Source organism: Lottia gigantea (genome assembly GCF_000327385.1).
Source record: "Lottia gigantea unplaced genomic scaffold LOTGIsca_179, whole genome shotgun sequence".
NCBI classification, from domain to species: Eukaryota; Metazoa; Mollusca; class Gastropoda; family Lottiidae; genus Lottia; species Lottia gigantea.
The window spans coordinates 142448-154150 of NW_008708290.1; the positions used below are offsets into that span (position 1 = coordinate 142448).

General features: G+C 31.3%; 1 protein-coding gene across 1 annotated transcript; it reads right to left on the bottom strand.

Annotated features, from left to right (window-relative positions):
* Positions 1-2659: 2659 nt before the first annotated feature.
* On the bottom strand, positions 2660-11069 carry LOTGIDRAFT_201494 (hypothetical protein). The gene is made up of 7 exons (XM_009052045.1): positions 10982-11069; positions 8998-9094; positions 5802-5873; positions 5149-5219; positions 4355-4456; positions 4102-4175; positions 2660-3361 (listed from the first exon to the last, which is right to left on the bottom strand). The coding sequence occupies exons 2-7, from the start codon at positions 9077-9079 to the stop codon at positions 3310-3312; spliced, it is 453 nt and encodes a 150-aa protein (XP_009050293.1). The 5' UTR covers positions 9080-9094; positions 10982-11069; the 3' UTR covers positions 2660-3309.
* Positions 11070-11703: the final 634 nt, after the last annotated feature.

Here is an 11703-nt window from a genome sequence, read left to right on the forward strand (position 1 = left end):
CAATACAACACTGTACACCTGCTGATTCCGAGAAATTTCGAATATTTTCATACATTAAAAACAAACAATCTGGTAATTTAAAATTTAATAATGAATTAAAAAGTACGAGTGTTTGCACTTTTATTAAATATCTACTAATTATGAAATTAGCATATGTGGTTTTTCATTTATTGAATAGTATCTTCGAGAAAAAATGAACTTGGTTAACTAAAAAGTAATTCAATTAAAATCGCGAAAAGCGATTCTCAAAATTCATTTTAAATTAGCAAAAACATATAATATATCTCATCACGTGAACTTTTCAAAGTCAGATGGAAAAAAAACGGGCATAAATAATTAGTTTTTTTGTTCGAAGTGAAGTTTCATTAAATGAAGGCAAATGTATTTTATTCACTGTAGAATCACCATATGTGACAGTAAAAGTATTTAGTTTTTCTCCCAAAATTCTTCTTTCAGCTTACAATCAAAGTTAGCCGTCTTTAACTTTGATGAGAGCCGATGGAGTATCAAAAGCATTAAAGATTTTAATTCATTTCATATGTTATTTATAATACCACAGCAAAATTTTCAATACTTTGGTCATGATAACGATTTCAAACAATATTGAAATAGCATGAAAACAACCTCAAAGATTACTTGAATTATGAAAAATATGCTTTGACAATTCGCGTTTTTTAATTTAGTATTCCTTTATTTTGCTCATTTTCTAAAATAAGTTTTGAACACTGGATCAGTGAATTTGTTTATTGTTAACTTGAGACAACTCATAATTGTTGAGACACAGCTCTTCCCAGACACAGGAATACAGTACCCAAACTGAATTCCCAATGTTACTTAATACACTATCACCTTTGGTTCCATAGAAATATACAAAACGTGGCACTTACTACCTTTTTCTTACATTTAAATAGTTTTCAGGTTTTCAAGAACTCAGGACATCTGCTGCCGAATGAATCTTTCCACTTTTATTTGCAACCTGGTTACGGCCTTTGAATCCTGCTCATGATGCTGATATCACGAACTAGGTAGTTGTTGGTAGTCGTAATAGTTGGTAATAGGATTGGTTCAATTTGGATGATTCTGTGTTGTTGATTTGATAGTTGATTCTATATGGTCGAGTCGAATGGCATAGCGGTCCTGGATCTTCTTCCTTCCCCCACCCATGCTGGGGTAAATAATATCTTCCTATTCAGTTGTAAAAATATACAACTGACAAAGGACTGAACACTTTTCATTCATTGATCATGGTTTAAAACTTTTGTCAAGGGTCAAATTGGTAATCAAGGTCAATTAACAATCAAGACCATTTTCCATTGTTTATAATCACTATTGGACTGACTAAAATGACTGAGAGAAAAACACTTTAGAAGATCTTGACAATTTAAAAAATAATTTATTTAGCTTCAAGACCAATTAGTTTTTAAGCCTCTGGAAAATACCAGATAAATAATTTGAATTACTGTGAAAACTTAAGCTCGGAAAATATGGCACTTTCAGTTTTATTAATCCACATACCGATACTACTAATATCAATTGAAACAATAAATGATAAACTATTAATAATGTAATAGTATTAATTAATGAATTCATGGTTCACAAGCCAATTTCTCTTTGTGTGGCAGATATATACAAATTGAGGTAATTTAAAGAACGAATAATAATATTCCCATTATCATATATTTATGAGGGTTGGCTGAACAGTGTAAGTGAGATACATTTTGCTCACCATCAAGTACAATCATCTAAATGAATCGTAGACTGCCAAAAAATCATCCGAGTACGGTTCACTTCAAGCGAGCCAAATTTCAAAACAGTGTAAACGCGGCTTTAAGAACTGCAATAGTATTACAACTAACGAACCTACCAATGGAAATGTATTGATATCGTTAATCAAGCACTTGCAGCTACAAGGTAAACTCCGACACAGTTACATGCTGAAATGATCTGTATTTGAAGGATGGAGCCTCTTCGTTTTCCACTGTAAAGAAGTGAGTTTTGTGGAATCCATGCATGATAGAGAGAGCCTTGACGATAAACCGCACCCAGCAAGGCTTTAAGCAGAAACAGTTCCAGAAGACATCACTCAGGTGAATGACATGGTGATAGCTAATCGACAATTGACCACGCAACATATTGTCAGTGTTGTGGGCATATCTCATGAGAACATTGGGTACATTATCAACAAAGTGGAATTGACAAACGTTTCTGTAAGATTGGTGCAAAAGTCAGATCCCCCGACCGTGACGATTTGTAAAGTTTTTGAAGCAGATCTCACGATTTCCAAAAAGAATCCAATGGTGGTAATGATTGCGTAATTTTGGCTGTGAACTGACATTTTTTAGGGTGACTGTAGAAATATTTTTCTTGACCAGCAACCAGGCCTTTCAGTTTATAATCCTGGAATTGGACTATGCATAGACCTAGATGAAAAACATCGACTTGGTAAAGGCCTTTCACAGTAAGGCTTAGAGCTTTTCAGTCATCCCTTTATAGCACCTAACCTAGACATTCTTGTCTTTTATACAGTGACGTTAGGAGCGTTGTAAGAAACAATGGAAATAACTCCTTTGATAAATTAACAAAATATTATTGTATTCAAATAGGGTTTAACCTCCTATCATAATAATATTTTGAAGATGGTAAATAAAGAGCAATAAGTAACATTAAATTATAATCTTTTTTAATTCCAATCAGTTCATCCATAATAAAACATAATAAACCATTTCCATAGGGATTTAAGAAAATTGACAAGAACTGTAGGCCTACACCTTTTTGCATAACAACTCAAATAACTCATGTTAAATATACCTCAGTAATATCATTGAAATTCAGTTGAGTTTATACCTTAATGATAGTGAAATCAACGCCAATAACTAACTTAAATATTTTTGTTTCTTTCTTGGGTGATATTAAATATTTCACCAAGTTTCATAAAAAGTGACACAGAATGCGTCCTTCTTGATTGATTGTGCCTAAAAGAGTGTTTACAAGCAAATGTTAACAATGGAGACTGGATTGTTGACAAGAAGGTGCTACATTTCTTAGTGGGTGTATAAATTGGGTGTTGCAAATGACAAATTGCCCAGTTATATTGTTGTAATATAAAATAATCCCATTATAGTGATAAAATCAAGAGCACAAATTTACACACAAAAAAATAAGATATAAAAAAAAATATCTATCAAATGTGTTTAAAAGACCACAAACACTTGAAAAATTCTTGATTATCCAATTATCACCGCATTAATATCCCAAATGTCATAGCTCAATTAACATCACAATTATCACAATTATGTTAACATCACAATATTATAATGCTAATCCTTTCTTCAATATAAGATTACCATAAATTGCAGTTTCACTAAAAAACAGATCAAATAGATAATAAATTGTAAATCAAGAGAGTAGAAGTAGCTGAATTTACCTCACAGCAGTGGTAAGCATAACACATCATCATTAGCCATCATGTCTTGACAACAAAAACTCTAATTTTGGTATCAAACCATAATAAAACACTTAGCGCTCTATTGGAGTGTTCTGAACAGTTTTTGTCTGTTCCAATTCTTTCCTAATCTAACTTATGAAAGTGGCTATGTCATATAAATTTTCTCTTCAGTTGACTGTTAAGATCATTTAGGAAGTCAAAATACAGTGAGTTATGTCCCTTCCACTGTTACAAGCAAATTTCACAAGGGACATTGAATTAAAGCCTTTGAATGGCATTTAGCAATTGTGAGTACGATATATAGACACAGCTTTATGGAACAACAATCACTGGTTATTGGACATTGAATTGAGGCTATTTATAGAATCAAGTGTCTTCTATTTTCAAGATAGCACTGAAACCAACTCTCAGAAGATCAATAGCATTGGAAGATGTGATTATTATTTCTGAAACACCAAGCTTCATGTAGGAAGCTCTTTTATGAAATCTTTAATACATTTTCTTTCATTAAGTATAGTATAAAATTGAGTTATCGAATGTACAGAGAGGAGGCTTATATCTATATACCAGTATCTTTTTTGGTTTACTGTGTAGTTTACGTATAAAAGCCACATGGTAAATTTGACTGTCTGCCAATAAAACCACAGAAGACTTACCCAGTATGTACAACAGCAAATGCTTTTTTAGCTCTCTCATAAAATTCAAACCTTTCTATTTTTTCAAAGGATATCTGTCAATAAATGTATAGAAATAAATTCAAATAAGGTAAAACAAACATATACACACAAAATGCAATCTTCTAATGTCAGTGCAATGTCACTAAACTCTCATGTAAATAGATAAAAAAAACTTCAGCGAAATATATTCATTCATACTATCACTGACATTAGAAAAAGTGAATTAACCCACCTCCTTTCCCTCTGCTTTGTTTATTATTTCTTGGTATTTATCCCATACTGGAACTTTAATACCCTTTTCTTTATCTGATGGTACTGGATCCATAACCCCTGCCTACAAAATTAATAATACATATAATAATCATTTGTAGTCTTCTTGAATGTTGACCATCCAAATCATAATGTCATCAAAATTTTAATGATGTGTATTGTGTATTGCAAATATCTGAATAGCAAGATAATAACAGACCTATGTCTCAAACATCAATTCAATTAATTCAATTAAACAGTTATATAACCAGATCATAACATCATAACCTATAATATATATTTCTATGAAGATTTTGACTAAATTTTGACTCAAATATTAATCTTAATATACACACTAAAATGTCTTAAATGATGATCAGCATAGAAAGTCGAAATTTGAAAGTAACAATTCAGGCTCTGTGGCCCAGTACTAATGAAATGAATGGAGTTTTACTTCCTACCTATTGCATTATGTGGGCTAATGAAGGCGGGCAACAAGATGCATAGTGCAATGAGAGAAATTTTGTCAGGACATTTGCATGCTGTTTTGCGATTTCCAACTGTCGAGGGATCTTTAACGTGCACAGCCTGTAGCACACAGGGCCTCGGTTTATTGTCCCTTCCGAATAATTACACACTTTTTCCATTTCAGTCACTTTTACCTGCATCACAGACAAGGGGAAACCGGGATTAAAAATCCAAAGGTATTATCCCGATCTATGCAGGGATTGAACCCTGGACCTTCAGGTTAGCCAGCAAACCTGGCTATGTACTTACAGGTTGAGCAACATATGGATCCAAGGGGAATAATTCTAACACACCTTCTAACAATGGAGGAATCGACAAGCCTGTCAAGAATAAAGAACAAATTTGCTGAAACATTTGCAATACCTATTAGAAAGCGGGGGTTGATTTAAGCGTTGAATATATGTAAATAGTCTTCAGAAGTAGTAGAAAATAGCATAATTCCTTTAAATATACTTCAAACTAGGAATTTTACTCACTATTTCTACATGTCTTTCTAAAGCGTCGTTGTTTTAAATGCAGAATATTTTGGACAAACATAAGATTTAAAGGCTCCAATTTCGACAGTGAGCTGTGAATACTATTACCGGTAATTACTGTGGCTTTGCTAAAAAAAATTCCTGTTTCTGAGACTAAGGTATGATTGATCAAAAAAATGGTGCACCTGTCCCTTTAATGGGAGAAAACCTTATTTTTGATGTTATCAAATGGTTAATTTATATTAAGTTAACATTCATATGTTAATCTATGATATTTTGAGAAACAGGGAGCTGGAGTACAATTTAAGTTATTCTCCATATCCAACATATACCTTTAATAGTACATAGATATAATTCGTTTAGGTGCCTGTAGTCAAAAATTTGTTTATCAAGTTTTCAGATTTTGGATTTCGGGTTTGAACTTACCATCACATCTGACCAATATAGCACCTTGAGCTTTAGCCACTGAATTGGATGGAAAATGAGCATCAGCAAAAACTGTAAAAAAGGTAGAAAATAAATGGTTGAATGAATATTAAATTTGAAGGAGTATGAACTGAATAAACGATAAGCAAGTCTTTGTTGAACCGAAATATTTTTGTGCAACTTTTATACTTAAAGCTTTTATTTATGATCAATTGATTTTACTCCCCAAAAATTTTCCATTAAAGCTCATTAAATAACTAAATAACTAAGAGGTAAGTGTTAAAATATGCTTATGTTGCATGAGAATGGAAGGAAATCAAAAATATCAGATGCATGAGATGCATTAAGCCCAGCAAAACCTTCTTCAGTTCAGCACAGATAGATTCATTTACAGTGATTTTGTACAAATCAAAAAGATATAGATTTTTATGTTTTGAAACCTAAAAATTGTCAGAAATGGGTTCTGTGGGACTATAATTCTACAAAATCTGAGACAAGAAAGATTTCACCAGGTTATGGCGTCACTATCACAAAAGCTAGTGGTTTTAAGACACCTTGCATTAGTGATGTCATAATCTGGGCAAGTAATTGGAAACACAGATCTCCAACCAGATCAGAATGGTATAACTTTAGCTGATAGTGTGCCACATCCACTGTACTAAGGCTTGAGAAACTTTCAGTATTTTAGCAATATTCAAACTGGTGCAAATCGGTTAGGGTCAAGAAATTTAAATCTCAGGGAAAATCAGTTTGATATCAGTTTATTGAAAATCTTATTCCTTGGAAATGCATTCCTTGGTAATTGAGATCGACATGAATATTCATTGAGGTTAGTTTGCTAAACCTACCTTTGATTCACTTTAAAGGTTAAAATGAATTTTTCGGGTTGATACACGCAAATAGCAAATGTATGTTTTTGTTAACTTTTTGACTATTATTCTGATCTTGTTTGATATTTCATTCTTTGGCATGAGCAAAAGCAAATAACATCAAATAAGCCAGATTCTGTACCTTTCAATAGCTTTGAGGCAATTTAAGAAAAACAATACTTTTCAGATAATCTCAGAGTTCCAGTCATCTGACAGGAACTTTAATTGATAAAATTACTTTATTCCTTAAAATTTTGATTTTGTGACAGTTGAATTTTAAAATTGACCCCAGATATTTCATATTTCAATTTTTTAACGGTCACTGACAAAAAATTGGTTCAGTCCATTCTATGAGAATTCAGAGTTGGTTTTGTTTGTAAAGGGTTTGCGGTTCTCAGGAAACAGATTATATCACAAATCAGTGATGAAAAATCATCATTCTATGGATTAACTGTCATTGAATAAGGTATGTAAATTTAATATACAGATTAGATTGTAAGGATTTACTTGTCTCTATATTTGCTTTTCCAGCTGAAAAAGTTTTTGCGACAAGAATCAGACGTCTGTAAATTAAAGTACAACTTTCCTATATGGATTAGTTATTCAAATTTTCACTAATGGATAGAGAATGACATAGTGGCTTAGTGTTTGAAACATTGAAAAATACAGAAATCACATGAAGTACAAGGGTTAAAAATATACTTGTTCAAAAATATTTTGGTGAAATGATTTCATTTCATATATTTCTTGTCCAGTTCACCATTTTCATCAGTGTTTCTTTATTATACTTTTTGTCAGAATATTTCCAAATTTGTTTAAAATATGCATTATTGCATTAGAAAAGATCATTTGTACTTTGGAAATTACAGAAAAACTGATCTATTCTAAGCCTTAATTTTGATATAACGTGCAAAATTAAAATACTTGCAAATTTGCAGATTGATCATTTTAAGTCAATATTTTCAAATACATTTCACTTGGTATATTAAGCTTACCATATCATTTCCAAGGAATCATTGTTTTCAGGAAATAAAATAGAATGAAAGAGATTTCAAGGGCCAGTAGATAAATCTCATTGGATGAAATTTAGGTTATACAATATAAATTTTAAAATAAAATCTTTTGTTTAAAACTGTTAATCATAGATATCTTTTACTTATTAGCTTGTTTATAGTTATATTCAAAATGTTGGTATTCATCATGTTACAATTCTTTATTCCATTTCCAAGGAAACTAAGTTTTTGAGAAATACTGTAAAAGATGTATAATTTTGGGATTTGATTTGATGATATGTAAATTGTCATCAGAAGTATTAGAAATAATTCATAATTCCTTCAAGAATATCTCAAACTAGGAATTTCTTTTCCTATTTCATTGATGTCTTTTCTATATCTGGCAGTGTCTGAAGAAAAGAATCTTTCAAATGTGTATAATTCTGGACACACATTTGTGACAAGAAAGTGTAATTGTACAAGTAGCCTGTCTTATTCTTTATTTTCTTGTAGTTGTGTCAAAAAGTCGTTATGTCCTATTGTCAATAATGATTTTCAAATGCCTAAAATCTTTATTTATTGCCTTTTTGTGTTCAAGGCAGTGAAAAAAATACGCAGCAAATTTTATTCTACAGAATATTCTTAAGTCTCCCACCTACCTATCTTAAGGAAGTAATATGACTTAATGTTTGTGGTCTCCAATTTTACTCACCCTGAGAAAATTTTCAGATTGAGTAAAAACTTAAAGATGGGTTCCCATATGTTCATATGAAAATGAACATGCTAATACTTATATGCATAGAAAGTAGAGGTGTTCTAATGACTTACAAATATACCAGTTTGTCTCACATGTCCATAATTAATTCATTATGAGCTAAATAAGAATAGAATTACCAGCAGAATTTCAATGATCAAGAAAGGTCAAAAAGTCTTTTATTGTTTATTTAGACTGTACATACATGAACATTTATGATTGGTGAAAACTCTAAATTATATGCAATAAGAACATAATGATATCATTAAGAATACATTATAATTCATTAGAAACATCAAATAATCAAATAGTTTGCTTAATTTGACACTAGAAAATAAGAAAACTCATCTTGAAGTAAGTAAAAATAAAGGTTTTCAGCAAATTTTTGTGGCCTTGGAATTTACTCAATTATATAATCAATCAATAATAATTTGAGTAAATTTTATCAATTGAGAAAAAAAATAGTACTTAAGAAATTTTGTGTCCCTGGGGCCAGATAATCCACATCAAGGACTCATTCCATTTCCTTAAAATGGATGATTCAAGGAATAGAATAGTGTTATAACAGAGTTATATCTCACCTATGTCATCACCATGTCCCATTTGAGCTAATACATGTAACAAATCTGGTGATATTACATTAGGTATCTTCTTCAGAGGCATATTTCCAGTCTATAACTGTAAAAAGGCAAAAAAAAATAATGGAAGAATAAAGTAGAAATGATGTCAATTGTAACGTTTATCAATTTCTTATATTTAGGTACAACTTGAGTATAATTAAGCCTTAGAGTATAAAATTACATCCATAGCAATCGATAGAAAAAATATTTGATTTGCAATTATATTGTAACAGCTGTTTAAAGGGATACTATCTCTTAGAATGGACATAAATTTAAAGTCTCAATGGTCAACAAGTGTATATTCATCAGACATACCAGGTGACATGACTAAAGATTAGAATCTCTATATAAGACAATATACCCATTAAACTAAATAATTATCGAAACACACTTCTAAGCATGTTTTAAAAATTATTTAGTTTAATGAATATTACCTAGTTATATACATTATTGGATTATAGAGAAATTCTTTTATAGTTATGACACTTGGTAAGTCCACTGATGAACAAGGACTCATTTTGACTAAGTTTAAAATATCAAATTTTTGGTAATCCTAAGATGTAGTATACAATATCTTTAAATGAAGCCTATCACATCTGCACAATTAATCTTGCTTTATCAATATTGATAACAGTATAAGATTGTAAATTTTATTTTTAACTGAATGGTGCTTTATTTATTGAAGGTTACTGACAAAAAGATAAAACAATTTCTGGGTCAGGGTTGCATAGATGATAGATTGCTTTCCTATTAGTTTGTTGTTGTTGTAAAGTTACCTCCCTTGTACTGGTTGACACATTTTAGATACCATACCGGTATATTGGATTCTGTAACTTATATTAGATAAATCTATCTCTATTTTTTTGTATCTCTGACTCTTCTCTGCCAGCAATAAATGCAATATTTAAAAAAAACATAATATGTTGGTTTATAGGTTTAGTCCTTGAATGTATAAGCTGACACCATTGAATATAGATGCAATGATGTGTTTTTATCATTGTTAAAAAAAAAAAAAAACAAAACAGAAGAAAAATAACGAGCTGTTCCACACCATTAATGCCATCTTCTTAATCAAGTATTTGTTCCATCCTAGGCCTGTAGTCTACATTTGGAAGAATCAAACCATCTCTACCCCAAAATCAAAATTTATGTAGCCTTATTCATTACTCTAAATTGAGAAACATTATAGGCCTACAGTGTATGTAGACCTACTGAGGTCCACTAGTTCATCAGATTTTTCATTGAGATGATTAGCTCTATGAAATTATTTGATTTACTCTAGGCCTATGTGGTGGTTTTGGCTCTAATCAAATGAATGGAATTGGCAACCAAATAACATGTATAAGATATAATATATGCATACACAGATAGGCTACTGACTACAAGTGATATGCTAATAGTAAAATTATTATTAAAGATGGTTTCCCTTATTTCCATTTATATATATATTGGACGGCCGATACCTATATCAATCAAAAGTAGAGGTATTCTAATGAATGGGAAAAATACCAGTTTGTCTCAAAAGTCCCTAATTAGCCTGTACATGTAATTGTATTACACAAATTTTCCGCCAAAACCTGATACAGGGAAGAACTGAAACAGTCCTTTCTACACGAAAACTAAAGGCTTAATGACAAAAAGATAGAAAAGTAAGAATGTTCAGAGTGATGAGATCTCATTGGTGAGTTGAACAGAAACTCATCAATGGATAAAGAAGATAGAACAGAGTGAACAGATTTGAGTTGATTGTTAGTATTTGTGACTATGTGTTCAGTGAGTAATTTTGTAAACCATTAAAGCTGTGCTGAAACATAAAAACCTGTACACTATATTACATCTCATAGAGTCTACTATAGGGCTACTGGCTACAATTTGCATGCACGGCACAAAACAATATCAAACAGTGTTGAATTGAGGCACCTGATTCAGAAGATAGACTACTTACATTTTTTACTGTAAAATGAACCTAAATCAAATATAATTGCAGAAATGTAAATTTTAGCATAAATTGATCAAGTTTTAATGAACTTCAGTGTCTTCAGCACGTGACAGTCACATGATAGGTTGGTCTATTTACTGCAATGTACCGGTAAAATTAATCTTGAAGCTTGGGCAAAAAATTTTATGTTTTGTATTTTAGGAGTTATTTCCCATGAATTCCACTTTCCTCATTAGCGAGTTCACTCAATAATTGTGTTCAACAGGCCTGGTTAGGAATGCCACACTTCCAAAAATGAAAAATTAACGGCTGGATTTTTTTTTCAGTTAAAACTTTCAGAGCACTAGGCTACCTAAAGGACACATTTCTCTATATTTTGGTGTATAGTTTTCACACAAATTTGTGCAACAAAATTTTTTCGGCGTACAAAAAAGCGGAATGTCCCTTTAATGTATCTGAAAGTTTTACTTTAAGAATCTAGCCGTTAATTTTTAAACTCCAAAAATATTTAAAAGCATCACGTAGGCCTAATGTTCAGCTAACGTTCAGCAAACGTTTATTTGTCCATGTCACAATGACGTTCATTGAACTATAGCTAGGCCTACATTCACTCAATGTTAGCTGGATATTGATTGACTCTTCGTTGAACGTTACATGAACGTTTCAGTCAAATAATTTTGACAACATTTTCTAGATGGCTCAGAGGCGTGGGACTAATGATCAGACCC